Source organism: Paroedura picta, chromosome 4, assembly GCF_049243985.1.
Source record: "Paroedura picta isolate Pp20150507F chromosome 4, Ppicta_v3.0, whole genome shotgun sequence".
Taxonomy (NCBI): Eukaryota; Metazoa; Chordata; class Lepidosauria; order Squamata; family Gekkonidae; genus Paroedura; species Paroedura picta.
In genome coordinates, this window is record NC_135372.1 from 107498659 (window position 1) to 107516355 (window position 17697).

At 42.7% G+C, this 17697-nt stretch overlaps 1 protein-coding gene across 2 annotated transcripts in view; it reads left to right on the forward strand.

Annotated features, from left to right (window-relative positions):
* Positions 1–17697, forward strand: part of MOV10 (Mov10 RNA helicase) — a 42403-nt gene that overhangs the window by 3830 nt on the left and 20876 nt on the right. For both annotated transcript variants that reach the window (XM_077334913.1, XM_077334914.1), the window contains exons 2-3: positions 9691–9787; positions 11256–11380. In XM_077334913.1, the coding sequence (XP_077191028.1) occupies positions 9691–9787; positions 11256–11380 (222 nt within the window). The remainder of the gene's footprint in view (positions 1–9690; positions 9788–11255; positions 11381–17697) is intronic.

Consider the following 17697-nt stretch of genomic DNA (forward strand, 5'->3'; position numbering starts at 1 on the left):
GCTAACTATCGGGAAAAACAATGTTGTTGTCAAACAGCAATTTAAACAAATTTAAATAGGTTACTAGCACTTCTATCAATGCTTGGTGACGTTTTTATAAAAGCTAACTGCTTATTGGAGTTCTTAGTTTTTATTCTAGAATACCACAGCCTATAGCTAGTTTTTTAAAAGAAAATTAACAGGAATTATTAGAAAACACTTGTAAAGAGAAAAAGTCTGAGGCCAGTGTCACCTTTAAGACCAAGAAAGTTTGTCTGGGTATATGCACACAAAAACTTGTAGCCTTTGCACTGAGTCTTAAAGAGACAGTTCTGCTATGTGAACAGGCTGATGCTTTCTTTTTGGATGTGACTGCTATTATACCAGGTGGCCAGTAGGCACCTTTTTGCTATGCTGCTAGGTGTAGCCTTGATTGTAGTAATATCTGTCTCACATAAAATGTTTCCCTTGAATCTGCTTCATTGATTTTTCCTGTATTATGAATCTTTATTTATTTAGGAGATTTTTGCCCCATCTCTCTTTCCAATTGGAACCCAAGTGGCTCACAGTCCTTTTCTCCTCCATTTTACCCTCAAAATAACATGTGACAGAGTGATTTGAGAGTGTGTGTGTGTGGGTTGGAATTTGGGTCTCCCGGATCCTAGCCTGACTCTCTCCTTTTACACAGAACAAAATGACAAAACATTCAGGTTAGTCTAGACTAGTGAGTTGCTCCCAAGTTACATAGAGTGGGGTTAAATCTAGTATCATAGTTCATAGGCCATTTTATCAAATCTTGGAAGACTGACTCTTACTACTGCTTGGCTATTTGGCTCACTTTCTTTTCCCTGAGACATCTGCCATATGTGACAAAGATGGTGTGTTAAAGAAAGCCCCAGAGCAACTGTTATCAAGAGGTTTTGTGCAAGCTGTCCCTTGTCCTAGTAAGACAGTGCAGCCACTACCCTATATTGGTGTTTGCCAACTGTATCCCTAAAAGTTGAGAGATGTCTGCCAAATGGACTTCAGGACAATGATATTAATTGCCTGGTACAATATATCTGTCCTTAATGACTTATGAGTCTGAACTTGGCAGAAGGGTGGACCATAAATGATGTAAATTGGAAAAAAATAACCCTTGATCACAGACAATCTGATCTAACAGCATCATAACCATAAGCTCTTTGTGTTGGATCCTGCGGTCCAGGGCTCAAGGATTCTAGGCTCTCCCCCTCCTCTCCCCCATAGCCATTTTTAACTCAGAAAAGTTTGTTCTAGGGGTCAAGGCAACTGCTGTGGGGAGATGGAAGGGAGAGGAATACTTTATAATGTCACATTTAAATCAAAACAATAAATTTAAATTTCTTTTTCATACATGAAGTTCCCTTGACCCAAGAGGCAAAAAGGGCCACCTCATTCCCTTGCCCCTCCTCTCTCTAGGGTTGGGAAAGATCCCAGACCATGAGTGTTTTCTGGGTCCATCACTCTATTTGTGGAACATACTAATTAAAATTTCACTAGTTTCATTTAAGGGTATTGGATACTCATACTTAGAATCTGGTGATTTATATATGGGAAATATGCCCAGAGATTTTGGCACAGATGTAAGGTATGAGAAACTGAAGGGCTGTTTTCGATATGTCCCAGAGATAAAATAATTTTGAGTTTATGCAAGTTGGAGATCATATTAACATCCTTTGATAAGCTTGGCCTCATTGGTGTATGTTGCCTTCATAATCCATAACTAAGAAGAGAACTCAGTACTTGCTGCCCTTTACTTTGTTGCATACCCAAGAGTTTCTGTTTGCTGTTGTGTTGAATATGGATATGTGAACTGGCACATTTTCCTGGACCGCAGATTCTTAATCCATGATAGAATGTAATCAGGGCAATTGTTTTCAAATTTACCCTTTCCTTTTGTCTTTCTCAGACAACTGTTATGTCTCTGTCCCCTAGATCTAGAATACTTTTGCAAAGAGAAGTAGTTTATAGAATAAGAAATAACAAAGAGGGGAATTACTACACTGCACTGTCTCTACATGCAGTCCTGATCCCTTCCTGAACCAGAACAAGGCCTGGACTACACCTACAGTGAAATTAGGTGGCAGGATATAAATAGATCCTTGCTGCTTCAGGCTGCAGGGATCAAACGTAGGCATTCATTCAGTCCTCCATAAACAGTTCTGAGCAGCTACTGTTCTATAGGCAGCCAATGTTTCATGTATTAGACTGACATGTGCAGTCCATTCCATCATTCCACTTTCAGCTTAATTATCTGGTTTAGATCCATAAACGTTTTCTGCTGGTGAAAGCAGGAGGAGGAGTTGGGCTACTCGTGAGGAGGGGAACTGGGTAAAACAGTGAAAAGTCTGTCTGGATCTAACTTTAGGTGTGTGTAAAACTCAGTAGTTTTGATTCCTGGGACTTGCCTCACTCATATTTGAAATATTGTTTGCCACATACCATGCAAATATTGATAAGCATATACTGAAATTGGCTAGCAGCTTCACTGAGGAAGCGTAGAAGGTACAAATAAAGGAATTCCTTGTTCTAGCAAGCAAATGCTTTATCAAGAATATCAAATTGGTATGAACATAATTCCAAAAAGAGTCAGGACTATATGAGATACAGAAAGTATGCTAATTAGGAAACCAAAGGCAACCTAAAGAATAAACAGCAGGCCACTGAGTCAAGGGCAAAACATAAGTATATTCAGAGAGAGTAGGTTATCTGTAAGTGATCAGCAAAGAATAATATGCGTGTAGAATGTTTAGAGATTAAAAGTGACATTTTTGTTAGAATGAGTTCAGGATGTTTGGGAAAAGGTGCACAAATCTAGTTCATGCTAATATTCGAGGATACATCATCCTCTACAAGATTGAAGTACATCCTTCATAAGATGTGTAGGTAAGACATTGGACTCCATGTTTCCTCTTATTATAACTATATATATTCTATATACATTGCTTAATTATTGGGAAAAGGTTTGTTTCTAGTATGGTTGAGGAATCCTCATTGTAGCCTATGCATAATTCCCCTTTCATGAAGCATGAAAACATAAAATCTGAAATGAAAACTGCAGCAAACAAAGAATCAAAAATTGAAGTATTCTTATTTTTATACTGTCTTCCCAATGCAGGGTCCCGAGTCAGAGAATATTAAAGTGTATTGAAATTCAAATATAATATTAAAAAAAATTAAACAAAACCTAAATATACACAAAAACAAACAGGGAAGAATGCACGGTGAAATGAGCTAGAAGCAAATTGGGACCCAATGCCGATTGAACAAAACTGGGGGCATATGCTCACTACAACCCACTGAAGACATCACTGCAAACCAGCTGCAGCCAGATTTGGAGCACATTGCAGTATATATGTCACCACAGTGGCAAGATCTTTCCTGCACAGGCACCCTTGGCCTCCACTGTCACCTGTTTATCCAACAGAAGGTCTGGCTACAGCAGCACCTCCAGCTACATACCTGCTCCATTACAGGAGGGCTGCCTCATCAAGAAAATAAAACATTCCATTTCCTGATCAGGCCTCCCTTCACCCCCCCCCCCCCCAGTAGCAGCTCAATTTTGTTGGAATTAAGTTTCGAACTGTTAACCCTAATTAAAAGTCATTAAAGCTTCAATATGAGCCTCTTGTGGCGCAGAGTGGTAAGGCAGCCGCCTGAAAGCTTTGCTCATGAGGTTGGGAGTTCGATCCCAGCAGCCGGCTCAAGGTTGACTCAGCCTTCCATCCTTCCGAGGTCGGTAAAATGAGTACCCAGCTTGCTGCTGGGGGGTAAACGGTCATGACTGGGGAAAGCACTGGCAAACCACCCCGTATACAGTCTGCCATGAAAACGCTAGAGGGCGTCACCCCAAGGGTCAGACATGACTCGGTGCTTGCACAGGGGATACCTTTACCTTTACCTTTAAAGCATCATTGGAGATAAAAATACAACAGAGAAGAAATCTTAAAAACACTTTAAAAATTAACATAAAGAACAGTGTGCCCTAAAAGAGGTGGGGGCTAAAACTGATCATCCAGTAAAAATGTAACAGGGAGGGGGTGCATTCTCAACAGAATATAAACCTATTTGCCTGATGCCTAAATCTCTTGTAAGAAGAAGTACCAGAACTAAGAGGTTAACGAACAGCAGATAGTGGAGGCATGCAGAGCAAGGCCTCTGAGTGAACTTCATTTTGTGGCTGGTTCATGTGGCAGATCTTTCAGGTATCCTGATCACAGGCTGTGTATCACTTCATAGGTATCAGTACTTAGAACTGTGCCCAGAAACAAACCATCAAACCAGTGGAAATCTTTTTTGGCCCTGGCCCCAGTCTGGCGGAATGAGTTCCCAGGATAGATCAGGGCCTTGCAGAACCTAAATCAGTTCCGCAGGGCCTGTAAGATGGAGCTATGATGGGCTTATGATCAAGGGCCTTGATTCAAGGCCAAAAATGACATCCACCATGGAAGTTGGCCTCACTGCTAGGGTAGGAGGAAGCTAAACCTTCCCCATCTGGGATTTAGTCAAGGGCATGAATTGCAATAGTTGGAATGTTTTAAAGTTTTAACGTTTATATACATTTTAATGCTGTTACATGCCCTGATCATTGGAAGGGCGGGATGTAAATATAAAATTAAGATTGTTGCTATAGCTACCTGAACATAATATGTTATACTAGTTTCAAAGCCCCTTTATAAAAAGGGGTTTTGAAAGGGGAGAAGGCGCGTCAGACCAGCAGGGAGGGAACCCCCAGCAGGCGCGCTTCGCGCGACTGATGGGGGTTCCCTCGGGCGGCGGTCTGACGCGGCGAGAGGCGCTTCGCGCCTCTCGCCGCGTCAGTCCGGGAGCAACTGCGAGCTGCGCTGCGCGCGGCTCGCAATTGCTCAGGCTGGGAATCAAAGGGACCAATCGGCAGGCGCTTCGCGCCTGCCGATTGGTCCCTCCGATTGTCTGTCGTGAGGAAGGGTCCAACCCGGACCCTTCCTCATCACGGACAAAGCCCACCTCTAGGGGGCTTAACGAATTATTTAGTCCGTGGCGCCCGTGGCGCCACGGGCTGTTTAAAGATTATGATGTATGATGATGATGATGTAAAGATTGTTGACACAGGGAGTTGGTAGGGACACAATAACCCCTCCACCACAGGGATAAACAGGGATAAAGGCAGCAAGTGGTTGCCCTCACTGACCCCAGCAACTTTTCCACTTTTTCACTTCAGTTACCAAGAGCTGCCTGAAGGCATCAGACGTATCCTTCCAAGATGACCAAAGGCTTCCAGTTCCCTTTATGTCTGTAAGGTGGCAGGAAGGTCCCAGCAGAGCAACAAGACTTTATCTGTATTTTTTTTTAAAAAAACAACTCATCAATACCTCACAGCTTACTTCCAATTGTCTAAAATTTTGGCCTTCAATCGAGGGTGGTACTGAACTACCCTAAACAATTGTACTGGCCAAGAGCTTGCAGATGTGATACAGGAAACAGAAAACTCTTGTTTAGCCACCTTCACCACCATCTCATGGTGAGAGCCAGTTTGGTGTGGTGGTTAGGAGTGCAGACTTCTAATCTGGCAAGCCAGGTTTGATTCTGCACTCCCCCACATGCAGCCAGCTGGGTGACCTTGGGCTCGTCATGGCACTGATAAAACTATTCTGACCAAGCAGTGATATCAGGGCTCTCTCAGTCTCGCCTAACTCACACCGTGTCTGTTGTGGGGAAAAGAAAGGGAAGGCGACTGTAAGCCGCTTTGAGCCTCCTTCAGGTAAAGAAAAGCAGCATATAAGAACCAACTGTTTTTCTCTTCTTCGTACACTTTCATAAGCATGTGCTAAGATGTTCTTGCCACTTCACTGCGAGTCTTCCTCCACATTCACTCTAGCCAACTCATTTCCTTCTTCTGCAGCTCCACCACATACCGTGGAGCCAATTTGAGGTGCAAAGAGGGAATCTAAGAGCAAAGGTGGGCCTACTCCTGGAGAGTGGTAGGGGTTTAGGCAATGGGCAAAGAAAACAAAAGGCTGAAGTATGAAACCACACACCTCAGGGAACTGCTGCCACCAGCCAGAGAGTAAATTACCAAGCTTGTAGCCTTTCCCAGGTTTAAACAAAAAGCCTCTAAGGTAGTATACTCACAAACTGAGTCCCAAAACAAGTTGCTTTGGTAACTGTAGTTCATTGATGCCTCCTGAGTTAAAAACACACCAAAATATAATTAGAGAGATTTATTGAAAGGGTGTGCAGGAATATATAGTGAGAACCAAATCTAGATAGCTAACCTAGTATCATGAGTCAGCCAGGACACTCAGTGATAGTGAGAATTTCTCAGAGGAGGAAAGAATCAACTTGGCCAGACCAGAGGCCCTGGAAGCTGACACAAAAAAGGAGGAAGTACAAGCATACCAAGATTTAGAGCCAAGAGTTTGCACAGAATCACATCCATCCCTCCCCTGCTGTGAACCAGCAGTCGAAAGCCAGCTGCCTGTTTTCATTCCTCCAGGATCACCTGCACCATTAGAGAAGCAAAGGTTTAGGACAGAGCTGCAGGCTAAAAGGAAAAATGCTCACCTTATGGCTAGACATCAGTTACTGCTGAACGTGAAGATGAGTTGTAGCAGGATGAGGTCAGAGCAGATGGGTTTACCTATAAAACATCTTGACATGGATACAGCATGATTATATTCTGATACACCATCCCTTCTTTGCCTGTAGACCTTGACCTCGCAGACTAGATTACCATGCTTGGTTGATTTCTGGATTCTTTGAACCTTCAGTTAGGACAACTTTTCATCCTGTAGTCACCCTCAGCTTTGTTTGCTTGGAAGGCCAGTGAAGGACCCTGTAACCTCATATAAGCACCAAGATACTTACAAAAAATGGTTCTGTAATCCAGAGGGTATTTAGCAAGACAAAGTCCAAGATAGTTTCAAAGACCATAATCAACATGTGCTTATCCATCTAGATAGAATGAAGAATCTTTGCTTTATACTTCATGGCTATGCAGGCATGGTTTAAGCTAGCCAATGAAATGTATGTCCAGTGATACAACTCGACCATCGGTGCTACTGATCAGGTGATACAGCCAAACTGGTGAGATTGCCAGTTAGTATCTGTGTTTTCCAGTTACACCAGATCCAATTCCATAAAGCCTTACATTAACAAGATGGAATATGCAGGCCCACTCAATGTGGCTTTGAAATGTTGAAAGACCCTGCACTTGTGAACTACCTCTTATCTTCCCTTATCTTTCCCTCTGAGTCACTGTCAATCTAGCCTTAGTGTTCAGAGAATAGGTTCATGCCTGAACCAAAATCTTGAGTTTAAACAAGAGAATGTGAAGTAACCTAGTATCTTGATGCATATCTGCTCCATAATGGGAGGTATAGCAAGCAAGATCAGACAAGAAAAAGAGGCTAAAATATAGCTACACATGTAGTGCTAATGTACAAAATAGTGTACATTTAAAAGTACAAAAATATCCTTGTAAATCCATACCCCTGTGGTTCTTCATTTCGGTACTTAACCCTAATAAAAAACAAATGGTCAATCATATAAATAAGGATTAAAAGGTACAAATTGTATCCCTGTACAAGAACCAATACCAAATATGTTTTGGCTAAAAGCCTTTCTCAGTGATAAAATTCAAATAACACTTCATAAATTTCACAAACATATACATAAAAGGACCCTACTGACACTCAGAAGCTTAACTGTGAGCTGTTCACTCAGCAGATTCTTTTCTATTTGTACCTGAGTACTCCATAAGAGCTTTGAGTCTTGTAGATTGGTCCTAAGTAGATCAATGGGTGTATGAAACACTGTATATCTTGATGAGTTGCCCATGTTGCATATCAAGAAAATTCATCATCACTGCATAAGTGAACATCTCATCCACTTGAATCCACCTCAGTGGGAATAAGGGCCATTCTGTGTATGATGAGTTTCATGTATATTTTTGTTAAATTTTTCAAATGCTCACTTTGAATTGTATGCATTTTTAGCTGAAATGAGTTTGGTATTGGTTCTTGTATATGGATATAATTTATACCGTTTAACCTGTATTTATGAGCCAGCTTGGTGTAGTGTTTAGGAGTGCAGATACTATTCTGGCGAGCTAGGTTTGATTCCCCGCTCCTCCACATTCAGCCAGCTGGGTGACCTTGGGCTCACTACAGCACTGATAAAGCTGTTCTGACCGAGCAGCAATATCAGGGCACTCTCAGCCTCACCCACCCCACAGGGTGTCTGTTGTGGGGAGAGGAAAGGGAAGACAATGATTGTAAGCCGCTTTGAGACTCCTGGTAGAGAAAAGTGACATATAAGAACCAACTCTTTTTCTTATACAATTGGACATTTGCCATTATATTAGGAGTAGGTACTCATGCACAGAACCATAGGACTGTGGTTTTTGAATATTTTAATATTCTTTACTGTATAATTAAATTACATGTGATGTTTTGTGCACTAGGCCAGTCACAGTTTTCTCAGGTGTCTGTTGTGGGGAGAGAAAGGGAATGTGATTGTAAGCGACTCCTTGGGGTAAGAAAAGCAGGTTGTAAAAGCCTATTCTTTCTCTTGGCCATTAGTGAAGAAGAGAGAAGACGGGCAGTGATATGCTGTGTGTGTGTAGCATCAGCATGAGGAAACTATGATTTGCCTGTTTTGCAGAGATGAACATCTTCCTAATTCTTCTGACCAAACATGAGCTTTGCTGATATGTCTAAATGTCAAATGGGAAATCTTGTCTACTTGGTGTTTAACTCTTAGTTTCATTTCCATTCTTGTGGTATTGCTAATTACATATCCTTGCAGTGCCGTTTGAGCAAAATTGCTCTTAATAGTAATTTGAATTCACAGGTGGACCCAGTGAAAAAGGAAAACTAATTCCTTGTTCCACATGCTGTCTTTGTGTCTCCTGAGGCTTGTTGAAGTTGTTATTGCATGAAATACCTTAAATTCTGGCATGTACAGTATATGCATTTATATGTTTGTGTAATGAAACACAGTCATGTGCTTTTAACATGCCCACAGAAGTGAGATTATGTGCAATACTACTGTTATAGAAGAAGAGTTGGTTTTTATACTCTGCTTTTTACTATGAGAAGGTGGTGGTGGTGAAACCCTCTACCCGAGGGAGGCTCAAAGTGGCTTACGGTCACCTTCCCTTTCCTCTCCCCACAACAGACACTCTGTGAGGTGGGTGAGGCTGAGAGCCCTGATATCACTGCTCGGTCAGAATGGTTTTATCAGTGCCGTGGCGAGCCCAAGGTCACCCAGCTGGCTGCATGTGGGGGAGTGCAGAATCGAACCCAGCATGCCAGAACCTGGAGTCTCAAAGCAGCTTGCTATCGGCTTTCCTTCCTCTCCCCCGTGAGGTAGGTGGGGCTGAGAGAGCTCTGATTGGACTGCTCTGTGAGAATGGTACTTTCCGGACTGTGACTAGCCTAAGGTGACTAGCCCAGCTGGTTGCATATGGAGGCATGGGGAATCAAACCTGGCTCACTAGATTAGAAGCTGCCACTCTTAACCACTACACCAAGCTGGCTATGGTAGAACCCCCCCCCCCCCGCCTCAAAAAAATTTTTTTTTCTGTGCAGCTATATGAAAAGGGGAGTTTTCTTGAGCATTTCATTAGACATGAAGCCTTCAGCATACTCGTGATTTAGTTTTAGTTGCTGAATTAACACGTACTTTTGTTTGTTCTTGCTTGGGCAGAGATAATGAAAGAAGACCCAATTTCTCCGATGTGCTCTATACTCTTGGACAAAGTGGCCGTGCTGTAGTATTCAAGAACACTATCCAGTTTGGCTCTGTAAGGAATGACTGTGTTGTTGATTCTGGAATTTTTTCCTGATGGGTTGAGCATGATTACCTCAGTGGATGAAGTGTTTGTTCAGATCTGTCTAATCAAAGACAGAAAAATAGAAGTCCAGTTTATTTTTAGGACTTCTCTACCAATTGATAGTTTTATGCATTATTTTTGTATTTTATTCTATTATTATTAACTGTTCCTTTACCAGCCGTTACCATCAGTAGAATTGATCTATTTGATTGTGCTACAGAATTATGGCTTACTGGCATGTGGGGGAACAGCCCATGTTACACCCAGGCACTGTTCACTTTGTTTGCTTTTATATACACCCCAGTGTGGACCCAAAACAACTTACATCATTATTCTCTCCTCTATGTGCAATACCATATATTGACTAAAAGTCATTGACAGGTACAGAAAAATGGGAGAAGAAAAAAGAAGGGGATCAAAAAAGGGATAAGAAAGTCCCAGGACAAATAAAATAAACAAAAATCTAAAAAATCTTTTTTAGTGTTTTGTACTTCTGATATTTAGCACTAGCTTTTGGGTACCCTATTCATTTGATATGGTAGCACTTGTTTCTAGACTTCTGTAGCAATTATTTATCTGGAATTCAAGAGAACACCAGCCAATTTGCTTAGAAAGGGCTGAGCAAGATGTATAGTTTGAGTCCATATAAGAACTTAGAAAATAATACTAGCTTTGACTCTGCAAGGGAAAAGTAAGCCTCTTTGGCTAAAAAGTTACTTGCAGTTGCTTGGCAGTGTAGTTACTTCCATGGCAACTTTTACAGTGTTTTGGTCTGACCCACTATTTGCTTGTTTCTTGAGCTTTTTGACCACTAAAACCAGAAACTGGAGATAACTTGAATTAAGTTACATATATGCTAGAATTTGGGGACTGTACTATACAAACCTGGAAGATGGTGTTTCATAGTAACTCCATGTGTAGCCCTTAATGTAACAAAAAAAGATTGAGGGGCAAGACGCACAAATAGATTTTATAAAGCATACAGATACAGACTTCTGTTGTCAGAAGAGCAAAATTATTGCAGAAATCAGAGATGGGGCCCTGTCTAGCATGTGTTATGCTGAGATCATACAAATCCCCGATCACTGGTTCCCATCTGCACTTTAGAAGCAGAGATCTTATTGAAAATGTTCCCATGGATTTTATTTATTTAGAACATTTATATGGTGCCCTTCCACCCAAATAAAGTTCCCAAGGTGGTGAGCATCAAGGCATTACACTATTTAAAATAGTGTTTAAAATGTGTATATACATAAATATTTAACAATGCAATAAAAACATATACAAAACACACAGCCAATGATGCTCTTTGTATTAGAAATAAAAGGTTTATCCTAATGGCTATTAATGTGTGACCCCTGCCCCTCCGCAAAAACGCTATGCTATAGCCTTTGTTCTAACTGTTGCTGGAAGCCTTCCTCTTGCTCTCTTTGTGTAGGTGAAAAAGAAAGTGAAGTTTGCCAATCAGTATTGGCGACCAGGAAATGATGCTGGAGATCAGACTCCTCTGGGTCCTGGATCAGCTGCAGGTCCACCTCCTCGAAGATCACATGCCAAGAAAAGGTACGTTACCATTGGGGAGAGTGTGAAAGTGATGTGCTATAGAAGGTTGTGATGTGTATCACTGCATATTCATCATCTATCTTCTGTGCATGGAGACAGTGCATGAGCCTTTGGATAGGTCTCTATAACTAAAATCTTCTGGAGACATTGCACACCAGAGCAGAAGTTTCTTCCTGCCTAGGGACTCTGTGCACCCACTCAGCATTGCCCTCCTGTCCCTCTTTTGCTGTCTTGTTTTTCAAAGTCTTCAGTTACAGTTGTGTTCCAGATTTTTTTGGGATGCAACAACAGTTTCTAAGTTAGTTCCATGGCTCAGAAGACTATTTCCCACTGTGGGGTGAAGAGAACACAAACTGATGAACATGACCTCTGTCTTCCTTGGGTGAAGGGCACAGTGTCTCCACATGTAAAGCCTGCCATTAATTCAACCCTAAAGCTTTTGAGGAGGACATCAAAATGTAAAGCATTGTTGTGGGGGAAAGCCCTTAAAGCCTTGGAGTCCTCATCCAAGTCAACTCCAGAGAAAGCTCTCAATTCTGCATCTTCGTAATCCACACATTAGACTCCACCTCCCAGATCCAATCTCAGTTGTGCTCCTCTCTGGCTTATTGTGTGTCCTGTGAATCAGCAGCCAAAAAGGCTGTAGGGAAGACCAAAGATAACAAGAAACACTAATTGGCCTTTCAGCAGACGACTGTTGTCTGCACTCCTGAACCTATGCTAGCCTTGTAGGAGAAACCCAGGACTCCATCTCCAGGTCCAAGTTCTGTACCTGTTTTCATCTTGGATGGGGATGTACATGCGGGCTTATGACAGGGTCAGGTTCTGCATGAGTCCATTCCAGAGCAAAGGGCCACAGTGCTGTGGTCGCAGCATGGTGACCTTCACACCCATATATCATGTCTCCAGGATACATGGAAGAATGGTGTGAAATATTTGCAAGCCCCAGGGATGCAATTTTGTATCATTACTCTCATCATCATATCTGCCTTCAGTGAGTGTCACTTGCAGGGTGCATTCTCCTATACCTGCAGTGATGGGAGAAGAGGTAGCAGTTGAATCTGATGGATCTGATAACATCAGATCTGAGTCCAAATGAGAGGATTGGTGAGCCATCTCTAGCATCTCCCATCAAGGATCTCTGAATGTTTGGAAGACAGATGATTCGTATTGCCCAATATTTTGAGATAGAAGTCATTACTTTGGAGCACAGTCCAAAAGATAAGATACTGAGTCATCTATATGTGGAGTCTCTAGGGAATATTGCACTCTTGGTGTTGGACGGCCTTGAGGATTTCAAGCAGGAACTCTAACAAAAGCCTGCATCTCTTTGGCCTACTTTGAGAAGAGTTGAACATTTTAATAAGATCAAAAAGGAGCCATTTAACTAACTGACAACTCATCCCCCAACATCTTCCTTGGTGACAAAGGAGATGCAGCCTAAGGGCTGGCAGGACTACCACTCCACTCTCACAGGTAGAGAGGGAAGAAAGCTGGATGTCCTCGGTTTAAAACTATATTTGCTCAGCAGTGTTTTAAGTTTCAGAATTGATATGTAACCATTATGGCAGGTTATCAACTGTTATGGGAGTGGATTCTTCCGTTCCTGGAATCCTGCCTGAAGATAAGGGTCCCCTCGCTAAGATTCTGCATACTGACGCCATTAACAGCATGATGTTTAAAGAGCAGCAGACTCTAATCTGGAGAACCAGATTTAATTTCCCATTCCTCCTAATGCAGCCAGCTGGGTGACCACCTACCTCACCTGGTCATCAGCAGACATATTAATGCATTACTGTTATTCTTCAACACTCCGTCTATTAAGTCTTTGTAAGCAGCAGCGATTTCTCCAGGGTCTCAGGCAGAGGTGTTTCATAACACTTGCTACCGGATCCTTTCTTCTGCTAGGGATTAAACATGTTATCCTCTGTGTGATAGCTAGATTGGATAAGATAGAAATGGGTTGCATGTCAATGCAAAATAAAAATTACCATTTCTAGCCTACATTTTAGGTAGAAGTAGTTAACTTCTATCCTATGCAGCAGTGGCCCCCAACCTTTTTATCACCGGGGACCACTCAACACCTTTTAGTGAGTGGGGGGGGGTAGTTTACTCCTCTACTCTCAACCACTGCCCTAGCACTCTCTGATCGCTATGGTAATGTTTAAACATCCCTTCAAAATAAGACACAGACATGCCACAACAATGAAGTGTGTTGTAAAGGGCTGGGGGGGGGGGTGAAGTAAAGGGCCGGGGGGGGGAGAAGGCGTCCTTTGGGGCCCACCTCCAATTAGTCGAAGGACCACATGTGGTCCGCGGCCCACAGGTTGGGGATCGCTACTATGCAGGACTGGGGTCCCTCTTTGATAGTGAAGACATCTATCATGCTTGGTTTCCATATGAGATGTTCTGGAAAAGGCAGTGTGTCTCTCACATTCTGCCTCTCACATTCTCATAGAATCATAGAGTTGGAAGGGGCCATACAGGCCATCTAGTCCAACCCCCTGCTCAACGCAGGATCAGCCCTAAGCATCCTAAAGCATCCAAGAAAAGTGTGTATCCAACCTTTGCTTGAAGACTGCCAGTGAGGGGGAACTCACCACCTCCTTAGGCAGCCTATTCCACTGCTGAACTACTCTGACTGTGAAAAATTTTTTCCTGATATCTAGCCTATATCGTTGTACTTGAAGTTTAAACCCATTACTGCATGTCCTCTCCTCTGCAGCCAACAGAAACAGCATCCTGCCCTCCTCCAAGTGACAACCTTTCAAATACTTAAAGAGGGCTATCATGTCCCCTCTCAACCTCCTTTTCTCCAGGCTGAACATTCCCAAGTCCCTCAACCTATCTTCATAGGGCTTGGTCCCTTGGCCCCAGATCATCTTCGTCGCTCTCCTCTGTACCCTTTCAATTTTATCTACGTCCTTCTTGAAGTGAGGCCTCCAGAACTGCACACAGTACTCCAGGTGTGGTCTGACCAGTGCCGTATACAATGTGTCTATGACATCTTGTGATTTTGATATGATGCCCCTGTTGATACAGCCCAAAATGGCATTTGCCTTTTTTACTGCTGCATCACATTGCCTGCTCATGTTTAGTTTACAATCCACAAGTTCCCCAAGGTCTCGTTTACACACAGTGTTACCTAGAAGCGTATCCCCCATCCAGTAGGCATGCTTTTCATTTTTCTGACCCAGATGCAGAACTTTACACTTATCTTTATTAAATTGCATCTTGTTCTCATTTGCCCATTTTTCCATTGTGTTCAGATCTCGTTGAACTCTGTCTCTATCTTCCGGAGTATTTGCCAGTCCTCCCAATTTGGTGTCATTTGCAAACTTGATGAGTAGTCCCTCCACCCCCTTATCTAGATCATTAATAAATATGTTAAAAAGTACCGGGCCGAGCACCGAGCCCTGAGGTACCCCGCTACTCACCTCTCTCCAGTCTGATGAAACACCATTGACAACAACTCTTTGAGTGCGGTTCTCTAACCAATTCCCTATCCACTTAACTATCTGAAAATCCAGATTGCAGTCCTTCAACTTATCCATCAGAACATCATGGGAAACCTTGTCAAGAGCTTTACTAAAATCCAAGTAAATGACATCAACCGAATTTCCCCGATCCAGCAAACCTGTTACTTGGTCAAAAAAGGAATCCAGGTTGGTCTGGCAGGACCTGTTGGAGACAAATCCATGCTGACTTCCTTGGATCACCAAATTGTCCTCCAGATGTTTGCAGATTGCTCCTTTTAATATCTGCTCCATTATCTTCCCCACAACAGAGGTCAGACTCACTGGTCTGTAGTTTCCCGGGTCATCCTTCCTTCCTTTTTTGAAGATCGGAATTACGTTTGCTCTCTTCCAGTCCTCCGGGACATCTCCAGTCCTTAAAGAGGTCCCGAAGATGATGGACAAGGGCTGTGCAAGTTCTCTGGAAAGTTCTTTGAGCACTCGGGTGCATTTCATCCGGACCAAGGGATTTGAACTTATCCAGTGCAGCTAAATGCCTCTCGACAACCTCTCTATCCATGTTAACCTGCCACCCAGACACTATCCTTTGGCTACGGCCATCTCTAGATGTGCCTAAACACTTTGACCTGTGGGGAAAAAACAGATGTAAAATAGGCACTAAGCCTTTCTGCTTTCTCTGCATCCTCCGTTAGAGTTTGTACATCCACACCCAACAGTGGGCCTATTGCCTCCTTTACTTTACGTTTGCTCCTCACATAACTGAAAAATCTTTTCTTGTTACAATGGGCTTCCCTGGCCAATTTTAGCTCACTCTCAGCTTTGGCCTTTCTGATGATTGATCTACAGTGCCTAGTAACCTGTAGGTACTCTTCTTTAGAGCTCTGTCCTTCCCTGAACATTTTCCTTTTCTTTCTTAGTTCCTCTTGAAGTTCTCTGTTCATCCAAATAGGCTTCTTAGAGCTCCTGCAGTGTTTTTGTCTTTCTGGGATAGTCATTGATTGAGCATGCAATAGCTCTTGTTTGAGTAGCGCCCACCCTTCACATGCTCCCTTCCCTTCCAGCATTCTCGTCCATGGTATGACACTCATCATGTCTCTGAGTTTATTAAAGTTTGCCCTACGAAAATCCAACATCCGCGTCTGGCTACAAGCTTCCTTGGCTCCCCATCTCAAAAGGAATTCTATGAGGACATGGTCACTTCCCCCTAGGGTCCCCACCTCCTTCACCTCATCCACCAACTCTTGCCTGTTGGTCAGTATTAAGTCCAGTATGGCTGAACCTCTTGTGGGTTCATCTACCATTTGATAAATGAAATTATCAGCCAGGCAGGTCAGAAAGTTGCACGACTGAGGACGCTTCGCAGAGTTTGTTTCCCAGCACACATCTGGGAAATTGAAGTCACCCATGATGACAAGGTCCTGCCGCTTGGATATTTTCTCAAGCTGCTCACAAAGTGCAGCATCCACATCCTCTCGTTGGTCAGGCGGTCGGTAGCAGACACCAACCACCACACTGTTTGTTTTCCCCTCGCTTATTTTCACCCAGATGCTTTCCACTGTAGATATGCTCTCCTTTACTAGAATTTCCTGACAGGTAAGCCCTTTCCTCACATACAGTGCCACTCCTCCACCTCTTCGATCTATTCTGTTTTTTCTGAACAGTTCATATCCATCCACCATTACATTCCAGTCATGAGAATCATTCCACCAAGTAATTCTGCCTCCCACATTCTCTGCCTACTCACATTCATTATCCCTTCATCATGCCTTTTCATTCAAGCTGCATTTGTACCAGGTGCTCTTTCTAGCGGGCAGCAAACATTGCATCCAATAGTATAGAAAAATTACTTAAATATAGCCTTTATTGGTTTTCAAATATTTTTTGTGATAATAGGGAGATATCATGATCATCTTATTATTGGTATATTTTCCTTGAATGGTGTGGTGTTTTGTCTTTTTCCTTGAGAGGGTTGGCTCATTTTAGTTGCATTTTTTCTCTCTGGACCAAGCCTTTAGCTAATGGTGCCTGACTTCCTTTGTTGTGCCAGAAGTGTGAATCCTCACCCCTAGCTTCTCCTCCAAACCTAAAGCCTTGCTATTGGCCATTGTCTGCAGAAGCAGGAATCAAAAACAGCCGTTCAAATGAGCAGGCTAACTTCCAGGAGGAGGTGGTGCCTTAGCCAGCTCACTTAAAGACCCATTCAAGCAGGAAACCCCTTGCATTTCCTGTGGAACTTGAAAATGAGTAGCTACCTACAGGATGAATGCAAGAGCTCTGCTCAGGACTTTTCAAGACTACTGTAAATTGAAGCTAAGAAAAGTATTGTTAGGAGTATGTCAGAATTGTTAATTTTGGAAACAGTTTGCAACTTTGTGTATGCTTGCTCTTGCTTTTCCTCTCCCCTTTGGTTTTGCTTGAATCCACCAAATAGCTGATTTATATATTTATATAAAACATTCTTGTGTCACATTTCCACTTGATCAGGGTATCTGAATTTGCATCTTTTCCTTCTCTAGATACAGCCTGTTATTTCTTTCAAAGGCACGACTGCCTTTGGCTACTCAGTGAATACACAGCTGATAACTCAAGGCCTGTATTATGGTTGTGTGTGTATGATGTGACCAAGGAGTCAGAGCTCAGTTTTCAACAGCTGAAAGTAGAGAAGATTGGGGAAAGAAAGTGGCGGGATCAGAGTTGTTGTTCCCTATAGTAACTGATCCATTCATGAAAGGTTGCATAAACAAAGTCTGGACACTATTACAAAGTGTGCTTCTGGGTTCTACTTAACTGAGGTGATCTCTGAAGTCCTGCTTGAACACTATCAATTCCCTCTTGAAAGCT